Raw genomic sequence first — 23,243 nt, 5'->3', positions numbered from 1 at the left:
GACTTTATTTTGTGTCAGCAAATACAGTGTTAAAGTAAATAACATTGCTTTTACGTTAAGCTAGAAAAAATATTTACATTTTCCCCTATTTTTTTTCCACCCAGCCTTGCTCTCCCCTTCGTATTTGTGGGTATGGTCATCTTCCATTTCTGCATATCAGTTCTGCCCCACTGCACTGGGGCAGTGGACTTCCAGAAATTGGCTTGGAATCATGAGTGTCTGTCTGCAACTGCATGCAGTTGAAATTCAACGTTTACTTGTTTGGGAGATGCTGCTTTCTGATTTTATAAGCTTTTATAAGCTTTCCATCTTCCAGTAGACTGCTTGCCCTATGTCAGGAATGAAAGCATGAAGACTGCATGCTAGTGTTTAGTCTCCTCCATGCATAGGAGTAAGAGTCCAAATATCTTGTACCTTATCTGTTGTATTTGTCCCTCACTTGTCACCATGTCAATTGTCAGCACTGCTGGTCTGGCTTGTGTTTGGTGAACTCTTGACCTTTCACTTATTTGACCTATCAGCAAATATGAGGCTTTTGTAGAGTTTCAAGTATTTGGGAACTGAAACAGAAGAAACATTTAGCTACTGCATGCAATGTGTAGAAATTACTTTCGTTTTTCTTCTTAAGCAAAAGGTTTTTTAATGCTATACAAAATTGAATACAGGTGTATATGGAAGCTCTAGCTCTTGGACAGGCAACCCTGAGAAGCTTGGAATAAGGATTTCATGGGATTAGGTTGGTTAAATTGTGTTCTCTTGATGTAAGCAGTGAGTTTACATCTGGGTATGAATTGATAGTTCCCTTGATTTAGAGGTGAACATGTGTTATTGCCTTTTGGGTGCAGCAGGCCAAATCTGCAGCTCTGAGGTACTGTGTTCTCCTCCAGGTCAGATTGAACTCTCTGTTTACCAACCACTGGTTCATCACTTATTAACCAGTACATCTTAGATGAAGATTTTCAACTTTTTGTTCTGGGTTGCTCAGCCAAATTCTTGTTTGGCCCAGTTCCTTCATGTAAGTGGATTGTGTTCCCTTCAGCATGCCAGCTTCTAGAACTGTTTTTGCAAAGAAATACTTTAAGGTTATTTCTAACTGTTTTCAGGTCTACAACATTCATCTTAGTTTGGTTATTGTTGGTATATACTGTTGTCATTCAGGTCTATGAAACATAATTTAAATGTTTATATGCAATACTATATACAGTAATGTGCATTTAGTAGACAGGGAGAGGGAATAAACTTGCTATACTCTTATTGGGGATAGACAAAATGCAAGAATTCAAGGTTAAAATGTACTGGGCAACTGCTAGAGTAACTTATTTCACCTACGTACCCACTGTATGCATTTATGAACCTAAATAAGTATTATTAAGCGGTAGTCAGTCCCTTAATTATTTCTCTTTTAATCAGCGCCAGCAAGCGTGTTTATTATTCATGTGTCCAGGTCTCCCTGTTATCATGTCAAACCCTTGTGAAATATTGATAAACTAGCAAAATGTATCTGATTTTTGGAGATCTCCCATTTCTCAGCGACGCTGGGAGGTGACTCCTTCCTTTCTGAGTACCACATAACCAAATGTGCTAAATATTTTTCTGTTCCTTGGAATTCTGCTTTTTTATTTGGAAATATGATGGCTTCTGGTCAGCTAAACATAAGTCTTAATAATATGTAATTGAACTCAGTTACACTTGTTGCATCCAGGTCCATTTAATTTTTCAGGAGATAAGATATGTAGGTATAGCAATAATGTGTATGTGTAGTGTATCTATATATGGATGTGTAGATGACTCTCTATATACATACACATAATTTAACTTGATAGAGGAGTTCTCATAAGAAGTAATTAATATGTGAAAGTTACAATATATAATTACTACCGCCCAGGTAAGATGTAATACATGTTGCTGAAATTTACTGGTCAAGTCATTTTGTGCTGAGGTAACCTCCCAGGTACAGTTTTGTGCTGTGGTGACAAGCAAGTATCATGTATGTAATGAATGCCTGCACAGAACTTGTCTGTGCCTGTACTGCTGGCTCCTCTCTCCCTGATGATGAAGTTGCCTAAAAGACAGGAGGGATTGTGGATGGTTAGCATGTGTACAATTCACAGTCAACCTGTGGGTTTATCACAGGTGGGGAATGGGATGCACAGGAAGGATGAAGCATAAGCTCAGCTCTCTTTGTGCAAGCTCCTGTGCTTTGTGCCTTCCAGTTGGGCCCAGTGTTTTGCAAGCTGCAGCCCTTAATCCTTACAGAGACTGGAGCTGAGCTAATGCCACATTTATGTCATACATTGCTGAGCCTTCTCACCTGCACCCAGAACCTGGAGATAATACAGATTGTTTTTAGAGGCCCTCCTCTACATTTTAATGTGTTATTCTGCAGTGAGGAGGAAAAGGTTTGTGCTCAAGTCCAAGTACAGTTTTCTAAATTTTTCAGCAGTTGAAAGAATGACTGATTATAGCTTGTGAGCCCATTTAAGCACTGACTAACTTAAAAATAAAAAATAAAAAAATGCACTAGGCAATATGCTAAGCAGAGAAATGTCTTCTAAAAAAAAATCTCACCTGTAGGGATAATAAACACTTCCACGAAGGTGAATGTTGATCCAAGGGGCTGTCACTTGATGCTAGCACAATATGCCGGTGATCTGGTGCTAACGTGCCAGTTCCATATCTCAGACTGATGTGCAAGCATCTTCTCTCTCTGCATGCTCTGGGTGAATGCCGCTGGGTATGTTTATAGCTGATTCCTCCTAGCCCCATCTCCTACACTGCACACACCTTCACTCTGGAAACTGGAAGCCTTTCCAAATCTTGGCATGCAGAGGTGCAGCCAAACTGATGCACAGCTGCCAGTGAGTGCTGACCAATGGGAGTGGCCTTGATGCTGATGACCTGTTGTCCATGCAATACCTTGTTTTACGGTTTCTTATTCATCTTAATTTTCATGGGTTGGTGTCACAGGGGTGCTGATAAGGCAGCATAAACCTTCCTGCAGCACCTCTGCTGCTGGCCTGCTGCTCTGAGGAAGTTGTGCAAGGGAAATGAACGCCCTCCAGTGGTGCAAAATAGGGGAATAGATCCGTTCTGTTTGCTGTAACTATTGCAGAAGTGGTGCGTACAGAGCTCGTGCCGTAGATGTTAGTATTTAAAAGGGGATTATAAACAGGAGGGGAGTCAACTTTTTGCAAGGATAGGCAGTGATAGGACGAGGGGGAATGGTTTTAAGCTCAAGGAGGTAAGGTTTGGATTGGATTTCAGGGGGAAGTTCTTTACAGAGAGAGCAGTGAGGTGCTGGAGCAGGCTGCCCAGAGAGGTTGTAGATGCCCCGTCCCTGGAGGTGCTCAAGATCAGTTTGGAAGGGCCCTGGGAAACCTGGTCTAGTGCCAGATCTGGAGGTTGGTGGCCCTACCTGTGGCAGGGGGTTGGACCTCAACGAGCCCTGGGGTTCCTTCCAACTCAAGTCATTCTATGATTGTGTGTGCCCACTGACAGTGTGATGTTTGTGGGTATCCTCACCCCTGTTCTTGGGGCACCGTGGAGGTTTCCCTGTAAATGGTTCCCACCTATTGCCCTAATCCAAGTGGCTCTGCTTGTTTTTTCTTTTTGAATTATGCATCTCATGCACGTCAGTGCCCAGAATACACAGCTCTTGGAAGCAAGGTAATGATGCTCACTTGCTGGTGTGCACTCTTGAGGTGTGGCTTTCTGCTATGTGTGCAGTCTGCATGGATTCAAGTCTACTTCTCCTTTTCCTGAGAGATGCCTTATTTTCTGCACCAGGAGTACTAGAATATCAACATACCTCCATAGCTGTCCAATGAAATTTTGAGATGCCTGACATTCCAAGTGCCCCGAACTGACTGACACACTCTTCTGGGAATTGTCTGATGTAGTCTTGGGCTAATAGGTATGTCTGTATGCTTTTTTTTTTCAGGTTTTAGCATTTATTTCACTCCCTAAACACTAGTGATGATGTCTGTCTAGGAATTTTGTGAGTTTTTAGAAGTTCACTTGACAAAATTTTCCTGCAAATCCATCCAGCTGTGTTAACTTTTTTTTTTGTTTAAATGTAAATAGGCATTAGATCTCCAGAGCATCATGCTCCTACACGCCAAATTTAGGTATGTGGATGTGACTGTTCAACCCCATAGTTTGTTAGTGTTTTCTTGCATGTTGTAGATTTTTTGGGGGGCCACTTGGTGTTTCATCTGCTCCCAGCACAGGGCAATAGCCTGAAAGTGAAGAACTGGTATCAAGGACTGAATCCTGCCTGTTGGATTTCCAATCTGAGTTGCCCCAGAGCTTAAATGCTGTGAAAGATGCTGTAAGCATCTTTAAAAACAGAACTAAGCACTACATTATTTTTCTACAATGTGGAGCACCACCCTTACAAACATTGTGGCAGTACTCACTTGGAAAGATCTGACACTGGTGTGCACGTTCTCTCCAGTTGCCCATTTTGCTGTGCTCCTCTGGCCCTGTACTCCGCTGCTCTGCTGTAGGAAGAGGGTGGTCTTGACCAACCTTTTCAGTTGTTTTTGATAATATCACTGCAGTGCTTGCAAAGAGTCTTCCTTCAAAACAGAAGAATGATAGCCTGGCTCTAAAATACTATTTTTGGATGATACAGAGAGGCCTTTTTGGAAAGCAGACACCAAGCTACGTATACAATGTGGCTACCAGTACAGATTGGAGAAGTAATTTGTACTTTAAATGACCCTTGATGTTGACTGTGGAAATACTGTTTTTCCAGAAAGATTTTCTAGGTTGGTCATAGTTTGGTGATGGCCCAGGAAAAGTGAGATCAGAAACTGGAACAGACACATGGGTCTACTGTAAGCCATGTCTGCTTTGCTGCATGAGCTTAATACAAATTTTGTAGGATTTCTCACACTGCCTTGGCAGCCTCTGTATAAAATCCACATAGGAGTTCAGTGTTTAAATGTGCATAGTTCAAGGGGATTGCACTCAAAGTCTGTAGGAAGGAGACTAACAGTGTTCGTATTGTTTACAGCACTCTGTGCTGACGTCTTGTTTGCTTCCTGATTTTGGCAGGTCACTGATTTCACACTTCAAATACTTCACTCTGTTCAACAAGGAAATAAAAGAAAGACTACTTTAAACTTCATTTTTGGAAATGTAGTTATCTATTGGATTAAATGAAAAAATGTTGAAAAATCATATTTTTCTGTTGTTTTCTTCAAGGCTAGTATTGTGAATGCATGTAACACATGCATACAAATATGTATATGAATGGACAATATATTGTTAGCTATTCAACAGCAGAAGTGGTTCTCAGTTAAAGAAAAACATTTTTCTGCTTTCTTCAGATTGATTCCCGAAGGCAGTCTATGCCTTGATCCAAATGATGTTTGCCTGTCATTGAAGGCTATCACATTAGAGGCTATAAGCAAAACTGAATGGGATGCTCTGACAGAGCTGATGTCACGTTTATAGGTTGCAGTCAAGTGTTCTCAGTTTTTGGGTGTGAGTTGGAACAGCGTGTTCATTCTGCACAACTCAAACACTGCAAATGTCCAAAAAGTAATTCCTGTTGAGTTTTCTATTGAAAACACGTCCTCAAACTTCTTCAGGCAATACTGCTGCATGTATGGACAGGGTGCTGGAGTGAGGGGAAAATGTGAGCCTGTGTTGGCACAGGTCTGCTGAGAGGCAAAGTGCACGCTGCTGAGAGCTTCTGGTTAGCAGGAAAAGTGGCACTGGGCACCTCTGTGCATTTGCCCAAGTGAATGTATTCAAACTGCAGGTATGAGGCCTCCTAGGAGGACCTGATGGAATTTTTGCCCTATTTGGTCCCAATAACCCTGCTCTTGCCTTGGGTAGAGGTGTGACATGAAGAGTTCAGGCAGTGATGTCTCTGAGGTGGCTCTGTTTTCCTGGGGAGTATGGGTACTGCAGCTGCTGTTCTTCCTTCCAGCCTGAGAAGAACCAAGGGGTGACAGGAGAAGTGTTCCCATTTGGCTTTGTTTAAATGGCTGCCTTATGTAGTTGTTACAGTCAGAGAAGGACCTTTTGGCCATTATGTGGTTCTTCCTTTTCCTCTGGAAGGGCAGGTAGCCACTGCTTGAACAGCACATGTAGTTGCTGCAGCTGCACTTGTGTTCCCTGCAGAGGTGGTTAGTGAAGTCAGTGAAGTCTAATGGAGTCATAGAATCGCTTAGGTTGGAAAAGACCCACAGGATCATCCAGTCCAACCATTCACCCATCACCAATGGTTCTCGCTAAACCATGTCCCTCAACACAACATCCAAACGCTCTTTGAACACCACCAGGGTCAGTGACTCCACCACCTCTCTGGGCAGCCTATTCCAGTGCCTGACCACCCTTTCAGAGAAGTAGTATTTCCTAACATCCAGCCTGAATCTTCCCTGGCACAGCTTGAAGCCATTAACAAGTCCTGACAAGCCCTATCTGTGCATCTTGCTAGCTTTGAGACCGTGCTGGTATACCCTGATGCAAAAGGTTGTGTTGACCCAGAAAGGAACTGGAATATATTCAATCTCCTCCACACTCAGCTTACTGATGCTTTCGAATTAATAGGGCAGCTGCTACAAACCTGAGTTGTGAGCCCAGGATCCTTCATTCTAAGTTGAATGTCCGTTCTTAACACATTGATGGCCATCTCTTGCACTGTAATGTGTTTTATGACTTTTTTACCTTGCCTTTTCCTGCAGTGTTACAGCTACAGTTTTCCTACAGTGTTACAGTTGACTTGGGTCAACTTCCTCAAACAAGAGTATGCAGGGGAGGTCAGGTGGTGAGAGGAGGCCTTGCTTTTTCTGGTCTCTCTCATTCTTAGTTCTTTTCTTATTTTTATTTCCTTTCTCATTCTGAAATGTTCCCTGTGACAGAAGGGAATCAATGAGGTCATGGCCCTTCTATGTTCATCACCCATTTCTGAGAGTGCTTTCTCCTCTCCAGGAGGAGCTGTGAGGAATGTGTTTATGAGCAGAGATGTTTGAATGGCAACAGAATGTCTGAGGTCATCCTTTCTTCTCTCCTAAACAAGAGCCTAAAAATAGTGTCTAAAACTGCTCGCCAAACAGCTTGGAATACAGCACCTTTGGCCATGTAAAAGATGACTGGAGCTCTGCCTTTGTTCAAAATCCTTTCAGATTTATAGGCTGTGTGGACTAAATGGAAATACTTGAAGGAAAGACATGCTTTCAGCGATTGCTGATTCTTCACCTTACTCTGGAAAAATAAACCCATGGAGAATATAAATATATTTACTCAGATGAGATGTTTGATCTGATAGGGAATGTCAGTTACAGAGCCAGACTTGCCCTACATGCTGTCTCATCTCCAGATCTGGCTGAAGATGAGATCCGTTAGCCAACCTGCGACCCTGGCTGCAGATTTTTTACAAAGGAGGTACTGGAGAAGCTTGTGACAGTGTTTACTTAATGCTTAATGTGCACTAAGGTCATTTCTCAGGGTGGGTCTGTATTTGGAAATCTCGCATCGGCCACTGTTTGCATGCAGTGGGTCACCAGCATCTTCTTTTGGGTGCCCATCATGGGCGTATTGCATGGCTGAGGGCAGAAGAAGATCAAGATGAGTGCCTGGAGCGGGAAGTGAGTGGTTCAGTGAGTTCCAGGCATAGGTGCTCCAGGAAATCAAGGACTGAAAAAGTTGCGTCAAGGTTCAGGGCATGTGCCACCACCCACGGACCCAAACCCTCTGTACTTCATGCTCAAGAATTATCTTAAAGCCCATATTTCTACCAGTACTCAGACTGAGAGGTGTGTCAAATGGGAAATGTAGAAAAAATGGCTATTTAGATCTTGGCACCCAACCCAAACAGTGCATAATATCAGTGGGAGTCTTTGCTCCAGTCTTGGCTCCAGTGGCTTTGAGATTGGCCCAATGCAGAGGATGTTCAAGGAGCACTAGTTCTTCTTTTTACTTACATGGTTCTTGCTCATGGCCTGTGCAGTAGATGCTGCAGGTTTGTCCTAAGATGGGTTTCCCTGGGGGCAAGGGATGTTGGTGCTAATTTGCTTAAAAACTTGTGATGAATTTGATCTGTGTCCTTTCCTAACTTCGGCCTTTGCTGATAGTTTCTATTCTCTTCTGTGACCACAGCATGCAACAATAATGATACGAGAAGGAATAGAAAATGTCAGGGCAGATCACTGATCTGAGCATGTTAATATGAAGTGAAAAAATTCCGGGCAATTTTCAGTTTCTTGACAAAGCATTGTGATAAGTCATCCTTTAAGTGCTTTTCCAGAAGATGTGGCTGTAAAATGCGCAAGGCATTGTGGAGCAGGACTCCTGAGCCACTGCACTCAGGGTAGTGCCATGGACAGCAGACATCTGGCTGGACTGTCAGCAAGAAGGCGGTATGTTTTTCCTGTTGTATTGGTTCACTTTATTCATCTGATGGAGATGAAACTCCCCTGAACCTCATCTTCTCCTTGGCTGTTGTGCTTTGCAGCTGGGTGCTCTCTATCCTGTACACGACAGTGGGGATGCAGAATAGACCAAAGGCTGCAGCGGTGGGGTCAGTGGTCTGCTGCTAGAAGAGGAAGAATGAGGCAGGACTGGAACATGGCCTTTAGCCTCTGGGGAATTTAAAGAAGGTAAGTCTTCCATTAGAATTATAGAGTCATAGAATGGTTTCTGTTGGAAGGGAACTTTAAGATCATCTAGTTCGAACCACCTACTACAGGCAGGGACACCTCCCTCTAGACCAGGTAGCTCAAAAGAGAGAATTAGGAGAAATGAACTTAGCTCAACTTGAGTTTTGCAACCAAAAAAGGAAGCGTCCCTCCTGTCTCCCTCTAGCTGGGATAAGACTGTTCTCACCAGTGGTACTCATTCTTGCTAAGCTTTAGTGGATCTCTTGCCAGATCTTGATCTAACTACACTTCCACAACTGTTGTCTGAATTCCCAAAAAGGTATCCAAATGCCTGATACCCTTGGCTCCAGCTTAACCATAGGGGTAACCCTGTACATTAGCTTTTGACCTTGGGGCTACCTCTCTGCTGCATCTTCTTATTAAAAAATAATAAATCAGAAATGCAAAAAAAAAAAAAAAAAGTAAATCCTTAGCTCTGGAGATGGATGAAGCAGAGAGGACGTTGGCTCATTTAGCAACTTGTTATGAGAAAAGCAAATGATGCTCTTTACGTCAATAACCATGCAAATAATGTCAACGGATAGAACTTATATGTAAAGTATATTATTTATATTTAAAAAAATGCAGTTAAAGAATCTAGTGGGTTGCATGCTGCTGGACGTAGAGATGGTGTGGAGTGAGCAATGTGGTGATGGAGTCAGTGAGACGCTGCAACTGCAATTCCCAAAACTGCCTGTATTTCCTTCCAGGACTCCGGTAAGGGAGCCACAGAAAGAGAGGTCTTGTAGCTGGTCCCCTGGCATCAACAATTTCCTTTTCTGGAGTTTAACCAAATGTTCTGTAGAAACAGGGTTTCTTATGAGCAGTTGCCATTTATTTTCCTTTTGGGGGAGTGGTGTTGAAAAGGGAGACTCCTTTGGCATCTTGGTCTTTACCATCTTTTTTTGGACACCTGAGTGACATAACAAGGTGGGGGGATCTTGAGTAACCTTAAAATGTACGTGGAAAATATATTTATTGATTCAGCTTTTACCAAAAGCAATTTCAAGCTTACAGCATGAAACTTTTAAATATGGACTTGTCCAAAGCTGACAGCTTTGAGAACATGTAGTGTAGAATAAAAACTCACTTGCCTTAGGAAGAACTTGAGACAAGATCACTAATTGCTTTCTCTGACTTGTCAGGGAGAAACACAGTATGGAATAAATATGTATTTTCCAAGACACTGCACACAATGAAACCCTGCATTGAATTTGCTGTGAATTTATGGAAACGTGAAGCCCAAACAGCAGTATATGCTGTGGGCTGGGACAAATGCCTGAGAAGCGGAATGTGTTTTACAGCATGGGAGAACCAGCTGCAAAGTGAGAATCATAGAATCATAGAATCACTCAGGTTGGAAAAGACCTTAAAGATCACTGAGTCCAACCATGACCTAGCCATACTATCCTAACTAACAACCCTCCGCTAAATCATGTCCCTGAGTACCACATCCAGACAGCTGTTAAACACATCCAGGGACGGATGTGACTCAACCACCTCCCTGGGGAGCCTATTCCAGCGTTTAACCACCCTTTCTGTAAAGAAGTGTTTCCTAATATCCAACCTAAACTTACCCTGGCGCAACTTAAAGCCATTTCCCCTCGTCCTGTCACCTGTCACCAGTGAGAAGAGACCAACTCCATTCTCACTATACGCACCTTTCAGATATTGGAAGAGAGCGATAAGGTCTCCCCTCAGCCTCCTTTTCCCCAGACTAAACAGCCCCAGTTCCTTCAGTCGCTCCTCATAGGGCATATTCTCCAAGACGTTCACAAGCCTTGTTGCCCTTCTTTTGACCTGCTCCAGCACCTCAATGTCCTTTCTGTACTGAGGTGCCAAAAACTGAATACAGTACTCTAGGTGAGGCCTCACCAGTGCCGAGTATGGGGGCAGGATTACTTCCCTTACTAGTTCTGCTCACCACACAATTCCTGATACAAGCCAGAATGCCACTGGCCTTCTTGGCCACCTGGGCACACTGCTGGCTCATATTCAGCTGACTGTTCATCAGTACACCAAGGTCCCATTCCATCAGGCAGCTTTCCAGCCACTGCTCCCCAAGCCTGGGGTTGTTGTGACCAAAATGCAGGACCTGACACTTAGCCCTATTGATACTCATAGTTTGCCTTGGCCCATCAATCCAGTCTGTCCAGATCCCTCTGTAGTGCCCTTCTCCCCTCAGGCAGATCAACACTCCCTCCCAACTTGGTGTCGTCTGCAAACTGAGGGTGCACTCAGTCCCCTCATCAAGATCATTAATACAGATGTTAAATAGAAGCAGCCCCAAGCAGTATTTTTATGAAAACAAATCCTTCCCCAGCTTACCTGACCAGGTACCAGTGTAGTCATTCAGAAATCCACTTGGCAGATAGTTATAAAAACACTCTCTTTTCCCAGTATGACTGTAGCAAATGGATTTGGGTTAGAACTTGTGACACAGTGGCTGAAAATGGTGAGCAGAGGGTTTGCAGTTAAACCCATGAGTTTTGATTCTACATCACTTTGTGTGGATGGTCGTACCCCTTCCCAGGTCAAATGAGATGTATAAAGGACAATATATCTCAGGCATAAATTATGAACTTCAAGGAGATGTTGTGTGAGATTCTAAGGGGATGTACCTCAATGACAAAATATCCCATTAGTGCAAAATTAGGTCCATAGAAAGCCTTGATTCTTTTATTTTTTATTTTTACAGCTGTTCAAAGTTATGGGTTTACATGTATTTTAAATGTCAGGGAGGAGCTTGAATGATCCTGATCTAATTGTATTCATGAACAGTTGTAAATAATGATTTACTATCTGTTTGCAAGATGTTGTGTGTGAGATTACACATGAGCCCAAAACAATAATTAGTTCCTTAATAGCTTTTAATAATCAGGCATTTGAATAAAACAGATTTTAGAAAAGTACAGAATAAAAGCAGAAAATCTTTCTTCTTTATCATCTCTATTAATCCCAAGATAGACATGCTAAAAAGCTATAAATTGAAATTCTCACTGAATTGTTCTAAGCAAAATACCAAAGTTAAAACACAGTACTGCTGGTGTTTCATAGAATGTAGGTGTAAACCTTTTCCCCTTTTCATAGCAAGGACAACAAGTACTTTCATCTTCTTTTCATAGTTAATTATTAAAGGACACACTGGGAAATCAAATACCTGCTAAAAGCCCATTTTGTTATGCATCATATTACTGATCATATTATGACCCTTCAAAACCTGCCAAAAGCATTTCACTATTTACTAAGGAGGACTGGCTCCAAACCCCCAAATGGCTGAATGGAGCATATCTTGTAGTAAATGTGTACTGGTTGTGTCTGGCTCTCTGCATCCCGTTAAGTGGGAAGGATGGTAAAGAATTAACTCAGTGGATATATTGTTGGGTATGAACACAGATAGGTAAGGAAATATATATTTTAAACCTTTCCCTTTCATTTTGGCATCTTAACATGGTGGGAAATCCAGTGGTACAGAGCTGTAGCTCACCTGTTGCATGCTAACTCCAACGGCAGTGATTTTTGCATGGTGTGATCTCTAGTTAGAATACTACTGAGAGGGAAGTCTCTCTCCCTGGAGGGGTTTAAGGCCCAGATGGATGGGCGCTGGGCAGTCTGATCTAGTACTTGATCTACTGACTGGCAGCCCTGCTTGTGGCAGAGGCATTGAAACTTGATGATCCCTTCCAACCCAAGCCATTCTATGATCCTGCAGACCACCTTTGCCAAAGGTACACTCTTGAGTTTGGTGTAACAGAACTGGACCTGAGTACAGCTGCGAGTTGTCTGTCAGGTGCTGAGTCAGCAGCTGCCACCTGAATGTTCTAATTCCAAGCTGTGAAGTGGAAGTAGCATTCCTCTTTCTGACTTTACTCAAAAGTGTATCGGCCCTGAAGATCTGGATTTTATCTATGCACAGTGTCTGGTATGATCCTGGCCCTGCCTCTGACCAATACACAGAGATTTTTCTGTTCCTGGTGCAGAGGAAAAAAACTCAATGCATTCTCTGAGAACTCTGTAGAAAAAGTTCCTTGTGGCTGTGACAGTCACATGCACAACAAATATACAAACGACAGCACTTGTTGAATGAATTGTGTTGATGTGTGGTTCTGTTTAGAAAGGTCCTTCTAGAAAAATAACTCCAAAGCAGAGGTTGATTTTAGTAATGAATTTGGTTATGATTTGTGCAATGAAGGACGCTTTTTGAAAACAGTGGTAAACTCTTTCTTGACATCCCTTCAAGCTTTCTAGGGAGGCAGGTATATTAGTGAAGGCGAATTAATGCAGCTTGATACCCTGTCAGCCCCCACAAGCTGACAACCTTTATTTGTTTTTTCAAAACTGTGTGAAAAATGGCTTTAAACTCAATGAGGTAGTGATTCACTTGTAAATTACCAGACCAGAGACAGACAGACCTTATGTTGTGCTGAGTGACAGCTTTCTTAGCAGTTAATGGAAGTCAATAATAGATTCAGATATTCACAGTGTTAATTTCTCAATTAAAATACAGTTTTCTCTCTCTCTCTCTCTCTCTCTCTCTTTTTTTTTTTTTTTTTTGAATCTAGGCAATCTAGTTTTGCTTGTTCTAGTCAGCAGGAAACTCAGTCCCTATTGAGGACCCTCTTTCGGAGGACCCGGAGCCTTGACATGACGACATCCCAATCTGCGTAGGCACCCTCAAGGTGACGTGTCACTTCAGAGCCTGACTGATAGCTCTTGCGGCCATGCAACACTCGCCAGTTATCAAATGTTACTATGTCTCCTGCAAAGAGATTGCACAAAGTTTGACATTTGGTATGTTATATTCCTTCAAACAGATAAAATTGAGGTAGATCTATATCAACAGCTAGGGAGCAATCATTTCAAATAAGAGGGCAGGTCCCTCTCCAACTCTGCTGCTTTTCTTGTATTGGCCAATCTCGTGGGCAGGCAGAAAAGAAACCAGCTGGGATATCTTAGACAACATGATTAGACAAGTTTCTTTTTAAGAAGGCTCCTGTTTAAAAAAGAACTTCTGCCAATAAAAGAAATTAAATTTTTCTTCCCAGATGCTGGGATGCATGGGCAAATAGAATCTGCCAGAACTGTGCAAGAATTTAGATCAAAGTAATGTACAACACATACCTTTCATTTTAACTTTCTACCTCATTTATCCACATGGTTATTGTTTGGAAAAAGCTGTACTGAGGTGATGCATGTGATGAATTGGGATGGCCCAACAGGTGTGCAAGTGACATGGTGCTACTGATATGACAACTTTCCTACGTGAAAGAGTTGTCAATGTCATAAGAAGATAGACTACATTGCCCATCGCAAACTGTGGGTTTTTTTTGCAGTGAAGCAATGGCAGAAGAAACTATGAAATGAATGTAAGGATACAGCAGTGAAATAAAACAGGTGACATAAGGGCTGAAATTTCCACTCTGTGCCAGGGTAGAGATACAGTGCTAGAACGTTTTGACGTGTCAGGAAAAATGTGAAAAATCACTGCAAAGAGAAACAACTTACTGACCTGGTTTCAGCTTGTAAGTAAACTTGTGTTCTGTGCTGTTTAATAAATCACTGAATTCCTTTAGAGCTGCATAAAATGGCCGCACTTCTTCTGCCGGTATGTCAAACACAGTGTCTCTTGTTGCATTATTGAAATTGATGCGAATTGCTTGGCCTCTGTAATCCACACTGCAAAACAGATAACGGAAGGAACAGAAACCTTTTGATGTGGCTAATGGATGACTGAACTCTCCTATTGAAGTTTCAGTGTTTTTCTACAACTAAATTCAATTCTATGTCAAAGGACAAGTTCGTTTCCTTCATTCAAGATCATTACTGGATAGGAACTTGATAATCAAACCTAACTAGAGAAAGGGGTCATCAGAAAAAAATGCAGACAGTTTCCACAAAAATCAGTATTCCACACATGTTAATCATAGAGTCAAAGTTTTAAAATTCAGTATTATTAAGGAAAGTTGAATTTGATCTTTTTATAGTGTGTTGTTCTTAGTCTAAATGCTTCAAATTAGGACCTCTCTTTGGCGTGGTACAGCTGTGCAGACACACAGCATGGACTGGAATTCAATAACAAGCCCAGCTGCTGTGGCCTCATGCCTAGAAGTTACCCTAATGCCCAGTTTTTGCTAGTGCAGGGGAGACCAAATAAGGAAAACTATGCTGTAGTGTGACAAAGGAAAGAAAAGTAACATGCTGGCCAAAAGAAAAAAAAAAAAAAAACACAACGAAGATGTAGTCCCAGACCCCGTGAAGCCACCATTTCCCCACAAGGTGGCAGGAGCAGACCTACCAACACATGATCCACCATACATACATCAGCAATTTTAGTTTCCAATGTAATTGAGGATGGAGGCCACTTACTCTATGATCCTTTGTTTACCCTGCACAGCAAAGTCACAGTAGTCAACCCCAACGTCTGTGTAGTCTACAGCAGTAGAGGTCAGGATCTGATACGCTTGAGGATTTTGGTGCTTCAGCTTGTTAGCTGCATGAAATCCATCTACAATTTCACTCTCACCTCCTGTGGCTGTTTGTTTAATACAGTGGAGAAACTGAACCTGTAATGAATCAAGATCCTATTTCAAGAAGAATTAGCTTCTGTGTTTAACAGTCCATTAGAATCAGTCTCCTTATATCTGTGTCTTTTTTTTTCCAGCAAAACACTGCGTTACAACTCCTGTAGCTTCATAGCACTCTGCAACCATTATCATATAGGCAGAAAATTGAAGTACCATGTTCATAAATGCATCCCCTTTGAGATATCTTCTAACACTTGCAGCCTGTTCTTATTTCCTGCAAGTCAACTGCAAGTCTCTGCTGTCAGTTCTTTCCCTCGAACTGCTCTTTGCTGCAGTCTCCCTCCTTATCTCTGCAAAGAGGATTACTTTGCTCTTGCATTGAGTTATCTGTTCACACAGGGGGAAAGGTGGCTTACAGACAGCAACAGGCCTAGTGTCTGTAATAAAATAGAACCGAGGAAGTTTAATTGCACTTCATAGTGAAATTGCCAAGGAGTAGCGTGGAACAGGAAGTCTAAAATCTAAAGTTGTGTAAGTCTGACCTAGCAGAACAGCCTGGGATGTTGACGAGTCCAGCATCGTACAAAGCACATTAATCTTGGCCAAACTAGACAATATACATCTGTTGTGCCAACACAACTACCCTGAAAAATGCAAAGCTAACAATGGCCACGTTTCCCTTCCATGGTGGTGGAATTCCTGAGACCAGTGGGAGGAAAAATAGAAACACTGGGGAGAGAGGAGCAGAGGATAGTTTGTCACAGTCTCCTGATGTGCTACACCCATATCCCTTGAGGGAAGGCCCAAACAGCTGCTGGTGCAGGAGGGGACTCCATCAGCATAAAGCAGAAGGAAACAGCTCTACCAACGACTGGCAGATAGCCATTCTTCCTCTAATCTTCATTGGCTTGCAAAGGCAACAAATAGCTTATGCACACCATGCAGCAGCTTCCTGCCCTCCTGTCCCGCTGCCTTTGGATTCTATGTCTTGTGAGCATATTTGAATGAAAAAGGTTTTGCCCTTTTACTCGTGTTTGGTAGCAGTGAGAGCCTTGGCACACACGAGACACTGAGCTAATACACATCTGTGCTCAATTAACCAAGTACTGTTGTATGGGAACTGCTGAGTCATGGCCTGAACCCCTGACTGAGCACCTGGGGAAAGGACCCGGTCAGCCCTGGGAGCACAGGTGAAGGGAATTCACCTGTGCAACCAGAAGGGGTGGAGCCTGGCTCCACCTCTCTTAGACCTCATTTAAGTGCTGACTGCCATGAGGGACGGTCCTTTTCCTGGAGACTCCTCTTTGGTGAAGCTTTCCCCTGTGAGCCTAGAATCTTCTGCTACAGGTGAGCAATCTTCTTCCCTTCCCTTATAGCACTTCTCTACTGTGCCAGTCCTTTTGTCATCTCACCTTTGTTGTAATGCTCTTCCCAATGTACTGATCTGTCCGATTGCTAGAGCTGTTCTATTCTTAGTGTTAGTATTGTGTTAATGAAGAGCATCTAAATGACATTAATAGGCGATGTTAATCTGGCATTTATATGTGGATAAACCACACTGACGTTTTACTTAATTAATGAAAAAAATGATATGAAGTACTCTGACAAATTAGGAAGGGAAGTTGTAGGTATAGACAAAAACCTTTGCAGGATTAACCTTGTTCCTTCAGACGTTTCTATTACTTTTCAGTTCTCTGATGAAGTGGATTGGGCTTTGCTGTGACAGGGATTGGGTGAGCATGTATTTCCTGCGATGGCTCAGCTTTACAGAGTGCTCCTTTATGAAAGGGTGAAAGCTCGCCTCACCTTAGCTGGTTTGTAGGAGGCAGTACAGTACATCTTAATCATTCTTCTCCCAATTCCTTCTTCTCTTGTCCTAAGATGTCACAATGTGACTGCAGCATCTAAACGCCCAACTTTTGATATAATTAAAGCAGTATCAAAAGCACATACCAGACCCTTGTGCTTTCCCCCTTTGCACTGTGAAGAAGCCAGAAGGTTCACCTTACCCCGGGTGGGTGCTGCAGGACAGGGTAATCGGTGTGAAAGCACAGCTTCCCCGTCGTGTAAGCCACATTGTTGGCATCTGCTTTGTCCTGCACTTGCCAAGTCGGCCTGTACAATGAAAAGGTAAAGAGCAAATGTGTTGAACAACCAGCCAGCGCAAGGTGAGAGTGTGAAATCACAGTAGAGGAGAGTTACTGCACCTTTGAACATTAAAAATGATATAAAATTATATAGAAAAGGTCGGTGGCCCTGCCCTGTGGCAGGGGGGTTGGAACTTGATGATACTTGGGGTCCCTTATAACCCAAGCCATTCCGCGAAAGGTGGTTTATTTCAGTGATGCTGGTGATTATTTTTTTTTTTTTTAAACAGAGCTACAGCTGAGTATGCAGAGGGGCATCTGGCCTCAGGGAATGATGGCTTCCAGTGGGGGTTTACCCCCTTTATTTGATTATATAGTTTGTGACTTGAAATTTGAGAAAAGTTGTAAGGAACTTCTTCATGACACTTACAAAATCTCTGCAAGTATGGACTTCTCAGGGATTTTTTGTTTGTTTGTTCTGTTTTAATGAAGTCCAAGACATAGTGATAGGACAAGGGCGAATGGTATTAAACTGAGGCAGGGGAGGTTTAGGTTAGATATTAGGAGGAAGTTTTTCACACAGAGGGTGGTGACGCACTGGAACAGGTTGCCCAAGGAGGCTGTGGATGCCCCCTCCCTGGAGGCATTCAAGGCCAGGCTGGATGTGGCTCTGGGCTGAATCATCGTCTTCAGAAGTAGGTGAGTGGAAGCTTTACATTCATCCCTGTGCAGTGGAGTACATATTGATGAATGTTATGAAAAGCTATGTCATTTTCCCCGAAGTTCATGTTAAAGCTTCACAGTTGTGGAAAACACCCTAATCTTTAGAGTGGGAGCTTTCCTGGTACTTGCACACTTGCCGTTGAAGGAAAAACTTTCTAACTTCTTTTCCTCTCCTGCTCTTTCGGAGGGTTACCCCCTTTGTTTGATTATATAGTTTGTGACTTGAAATTTGACAAAATATTATAAGAAACTTTACAACTTGACAACTGCAAAAAAAGTATAATCTTTGTTATATAACAAAGCAATATATGCTTATATATATTATATGTTATGTTAACATGTTACTTTGTTGTATAACAAATTATTATCACCTTGCAGCATAACCAAAATATGTTTGAAGTGATATGCTGCACAGGAGGAATTAAGACCATGAATCACATGTTAGGTTTGTACAGAGCACATTTCTGAAGACAGCCCTCAACAAGTGTATATTGTAGATCCCTGTCTATATATGTCACCATAAGCAGTCCGTGGCATCACAGGAACATAAATTACTTAAAAGTATAAAATTAATTTTATTTCCTATTTGAACTACTGTACACCAAGTATACTTGAGCACACTACAGATAGTATTACTTCTTGATATTTAAAAAGGAGGCTAAAGAACATGCAGACCAAAATCATTTTAAATACTCCACAAATGCTTTTGTTCATTGCAGGGGAGTTGGACTAGATGACCTCGGTCCATTCCAACTCAAACAATTCTGCAATTCTATATATGATTGCTGGAATGAGAATACTTTATAAGTCACTGTGATGCCTTGCAAAAGAAGTCAGAGCTGTCCTGCTGCTATGCTTGGCAGGGAGCTGTTCCGTGGGAACCCCTCCATGTGTGGGGCTGCTGTCAAAGCTCATCACTGACTGCAGCCAGCCATGGTTAAAGAGACAGCAATACTAATAGGAAGCTGGGTGCTAAGTGTGGAAAATAATCAGTTTCACTTTGTCAGGGTATCAGTGGCTCTGAAGTATGAACTCAGCCATGCAGAGTGCTAGCAAGTGCAGGATTAGTGAAGGAAGAAAACACAGGTAACATTAGAAGGCTCTCACCCTTACAGCAGTTGGAATGGTTTATGGCTTAGAAATCACAGTTAGATTTCAATCTCAATTGCTCATACTGTTTGAGCAGGAAATTTGGCCCCAGGCAGGTGTGGCAATTTTTTTTGGCATTAAGAGGTAATGTGAGCTCAGTCTCTCTGAGCAGAGAGCTAGTGTGTCTGGCACACCTTTACTTTTGGCAAATGTTTGCAGTAGGAACTGAAGCTACACTTAAATTGTCTGGCCTTGCTCTTTATTAAAAATTGAGGTCTCATTCACAAAAGGTTTGGGACTCGCATCCTTCTATGGCAGCCAGAGCCCTCTGGGAGGTGCAGGTGGGGCTGCTCAGAGAAGCTGTGAATGTCCCATCCCTGGAGGTGCTCAAGGCCAGGCAGGATGGGGCAGCCTGCTCTGATGAGTGAGAAGCAGCCTGTGGCAGGGGGTTGGAACTCGATGGTCTTTAAGGGCCCTTCCAACCCAACCCTTTCTATGATTCTAATGACACTGTAGGATAGCATGTACCAGGCAGACATCTAGACATGAAAAAAAGCTTACATTTTTTCCACTTGTCCAGGATATATCTGTTACTGTTACGTTCCAGTAAGCGTACATGGCCCTGCTGAGGTATGTTTTATTTGCCAAGCTGGACCAATCCAAATTCATCCCTTTTCTTTACAGTATTTGTTAGGTATTGCGTTTGGTCACTGGTGAAATAGCAAGGGGATTAGTAACAGTTATTTTAGTACAGTTCTAAAAACCTATTTTTAGAACTGTCTGCCAGTAATATACGAACATCTTTTTTTTTTTTTTTTTTTAAAGCGGAAGAGACATAAAATGGCTCTAAGTCTTTTGTTAAGACTGAAAGCTCAGGAGAGTTTCTGCTACTGTGAGCAATGTCTAAGAGCAGCACAATCAGGCATAACACTAACTGCCTGAAAATTAAACAGGTTAAGTTAGGAGAAAAGATACCATAGGTTGTCTTCTCTCCTCTGTAGTAGTATTTTGAGAGTGGATTCCAGATATACATGGCAAAAATTAAGCAACTGCTTTCTTATTTAAAAAAAAAAAAAAAAAAAGCACCACTACCCCCTAAAAATAAGCCAAAATGATAACATTATTTTTTAAAAGACTTAAAAAAAAAAAAAAAAACAAAAAAAAAAAAACATGGGCTTTGGATGACTCTTCAGACCATTTCATGAGCACCTTGTGTGCTGGTGTGTGTGTGTGTAAGCCTACTGTGAGGAGGAGATGTGACTAACAGTTGTGCAGCAGAATAGTGAGTGACTCTTTTGAGAAGGATTAATGCTTTGCAGCCCAACTTTTTGTTTACAGTCTTTGTAATTAACAGCATGAAAATAAGGTTTAATCAGCACCAACAGAAAATTTGATTTTAACGGTGAAGGCAGCTCTGATTGTCCAAATGATGTGGACTGATGTCCAATTTCCACCTTGGTCTGAAACAAGGGGAAGTATTTAGTAAACATTACTCTTTATAATCATGTACCTTGCTGATTCTCACCAAACATGTCTAACTTTATGAAAGAGACTGGGGGGGGGGGGGGGGAAACCCTCCAGTCTGATAATACAATTAAATCTGAATCTCTTGTTGGCTTAACTTTGTTACTAGGATCATGTCAGAACAGAAACAGCAAGTACCACTTTCATCATGGCACAAGTTGTCAAGTAAGACCTGTGGTAGGCTGCCAAGCAGAGAAGAGCCTGACATCAGGAATGCTTTTAACAGCAGAAAATGTTAACTAGCACTGGGTGAGGTTTCCAAGTTGAGCAGGGAGTTCTGTTCCCATTGGTTTCAGTGGGATTGACATGACTGAATCCCAGGTAACATTGAAAACTATTCTTCTTTTTGGCCCAGTAAGTAGAAAGCAGGTGTAGTAGTGGAATTCCAGGGTCACAGCCTGAACCAATGGGTGGGCTATGTGAGTGTGTGGGTGCCTGGAACGGGGGGGGGGGGAGGGGGTGGTCTGGTCTGGAGCCACCCCTTCTGTCTCTGCAATATTTCCTGTGCAGTCTGAGTCTGTGCGGGTCCCTCTCTTTGCCCCCGCCCTTCTCTCCAGCAGCACCAAGGTATGAACGAGGGAGGGACACGTTCCTCAGCTCGTCTCTCTCTGTGCGCTGTTACCGGGAGGGGTGAGTCAATTCCTTTTGATATCTTTTCCTTGTGTGCCTATTTCTCAAATAAAGGCTCTGTCATTGCCTTCATTTGTTCTACATTTTGGCGAGCCAGGCAGCCAAATATCTTTAAAGATACCCAATTATAAGCCTCTTAAAATAATTACCATGACATTTTTGAACAATTTCATGGGATGATTTGGATGGGGAAAGGCTAGCCCCATAAGTGAAGTTTTGCCAGGGCACATCCTGGGATTCCTAGGATCACCATATCACGGGATTGCTTGTATTATTGAAATATAGGGTCCCCTACGGGATGGAGGAAATGTTCAGGAATCCCCAGCCCATCTGGCTGAGTATTTCAGTAGTCTAAACAAAAACGTACTCACTACACGAGAACAACAGCTGCCTCCACGGTGGTGTGGCTGCTGCTGATGGCCTTGAACAGGCTAAATATAACTGAAGCAGCTCTCACTGCTGCTTCAATAGAAAATCAACTATTATGTGACCGTGTGGAAGAACTGGAAAGACAGGTTGCAATTTTGAGAGGGGAAAAAACCTAACCCTATAATTCCCGTACAAAAAATCCGAAACGTCTCTCTAGAAATTACTGGGGATCCTATACAAGACAATCCACATGAACTGGACTTAGAAAATGAAAGCACTAAAAAGTCGGATCTTGAGGCTCCATTAGAGCTAGATCCCTTTGAGATCCGACCAGTTGTAACTCAAACAAAACAAAACAAAAAAACGCAGGACAGGCCAGTGGGGTGACCCCCTGCCCAGAGCACGCTACATGTAACAGCTCACCCATACACGGCAGCTGAATTAATGGATTTAGTGCAACAGTTTAGACAAAAACCGGGAGAGAGCGTGCCAATGTGGCTGCTCTGATTATATGACATGGGGGCAGAAAGCGTTGTGGTGAATGGGCCAGAAATTTAAAAACTGGCATCCGTTACTACTCACCCAGCCCTCAGGCAGAGACTATATGCAGCTGTGCAACACAATGAAGAAAATTATTCACTGAATACATGGTTAATGGCCGCATGCCGTGCGACATGAACAAATAAAACTGACATACCATTAAATACCGGCCTATGGTCCTCTATGGAGGACTTACAAAATTACATCCGAGAATTAGGCATGAAGGAAGCAATTTATGAGGAGGATTTTGAGAGCCCAGACATGATAAAATTTTCAGCAGGAATGAGAGACCTCATCCTGCAGCAAGCTCCACCACATCAGTATGGTACTTTGGTATCCATACTATCCCCTAGTGGCCTCAGAGGTCATTATACAACAGGCCGCCCAATTGGTGGCAGATCTGGGGGAGACAGAGTGCCTGTGCACCAGGTGCAATGTCTGAATGGTGATGCAAAAGTTGGACATCCATCTGCCACCACGACCTAGGAGACGTGCCCCTAATGTAATTCAATCTGGACCCATCAGGGTCTCAAAAAAACAAATGTTCACTGACCTGATTAGGGCAGGAGTTCAATTTCAAAAGATCGATGGACAGCATAACCAGGTCTTATTACAACTATGGAAACAGTTACCAAACAGAGATTCCAACGCTCCCCTAAAAGGGAAGGAGTTAGACTCATAGAATGGATTCCACAAAACACGTGGAATCTAGAAGACTTCATAGTCCCATCAAAAAAACATAAACCTCCTCAGGTGGCCCGGACAGCCACAGTCGAGCCATCCGAGGAAAAAGACTTAGGGATTGCAGAGCTGATGGCATGACAGGGGAGCCAAAATTCCCCAAGACTAGGGTCTCTAGAGGAGACCGGAGACCCTATGTTGAACTAATGATTCATTGGTCCCAAAAGAATGCGCAGCGGGTTATGACATTAGTAGATACTGGGGCAGAAACATCAATTATATATGGTGACCCAAACCAATTTTCAGGCTCTAAGGCAATGATAGGTGGGTTCGGGGGGCAGATAATTCCCCATAACACAAACATGGTTGAAATTGAGGGTTGGGCGTCTACCACCCCGGGAGTACAAGGTGTCTATTGCCCC

General features: G+C 42.6%; 1 protein-coding gene and 1 long non-coding RNA gene across 6 annotated transcripts in view; one reads left to right on the top strand and one right to left on the bottom strand.

The window, feature by feature from the left end:
• Positions 1–14,239, top strand: part of LOC107053348 — a 41,847-nt gene extending 27,608 nt beyond the window's left edge. For both annotated transcript variants that reach the window (XR_003075337.3, XR_005860564.1), the window contains exons 5-7: positions 8,116–8,375; positions 8,471–8,615; positions 13,217–14,239. This is a non-coding gene — a long non-coding RNA (uncharacterized LOC107053348). The remainder of the gene's footprint in view (positions 1–8,115; positions 8,376–8,470; positions 8,616–13,216) is intronic.
• Positions 11,507–23,243, bottom strand: part of BBOX1 (gamma-butyrobetaine hydroxylase 1) — a 35,029-nt gene continuing 23,292 nt past the window's right edge. For 2 of the 4 annotated variants that reach the window (XM_015286233.4, XM_004941332.5), the window contains exons 5-8: positions 17,188–17,293; positions 15,021–15,235; positions 14,164–14,330; positions 11,507–13,413 (exon numbers count right to left, since the gene is read on the bottom strand). In XM_015286233.4, the coding sequence (XP_015141719.2) occupies positions 13,253–13,413; positions 14,164–14,330; positions 15,021–15,235; positions 17,188–17,293 (649 nt within the window). In that variant the 3' untranslated portion in view covers positions 11,507–13,252. The remainder of the gene's footprint in view (positions 13,414–14,163; positions 14,331–15,020; positions 15,236–17,187; positions 17,294–23,243) is intronic. The other 2 variants (XM_040702056.2, XM_424543.7) reach the window with 1 other exon arrangement.

The sequence above is a fragment of the Gallus gallus genome, chromosome 5 (assembly GCF_016699485.2).
Source record: "Gallus gallus isolate bGalGal1 chromosome 5, bGalGal1.mat.broiler.GRCg7b, whole genome shotgun sequence".
NCBI classification, from domain to species: domain Eukaryota; kingdom Metazoa; phylum Chordata; class Aves; order Galliformes; family Phasianidae; genus Gallus; species Gallus gallus.
This window is presented reverse-complemented; position numbering and strand designations above follow the sequence as displayed.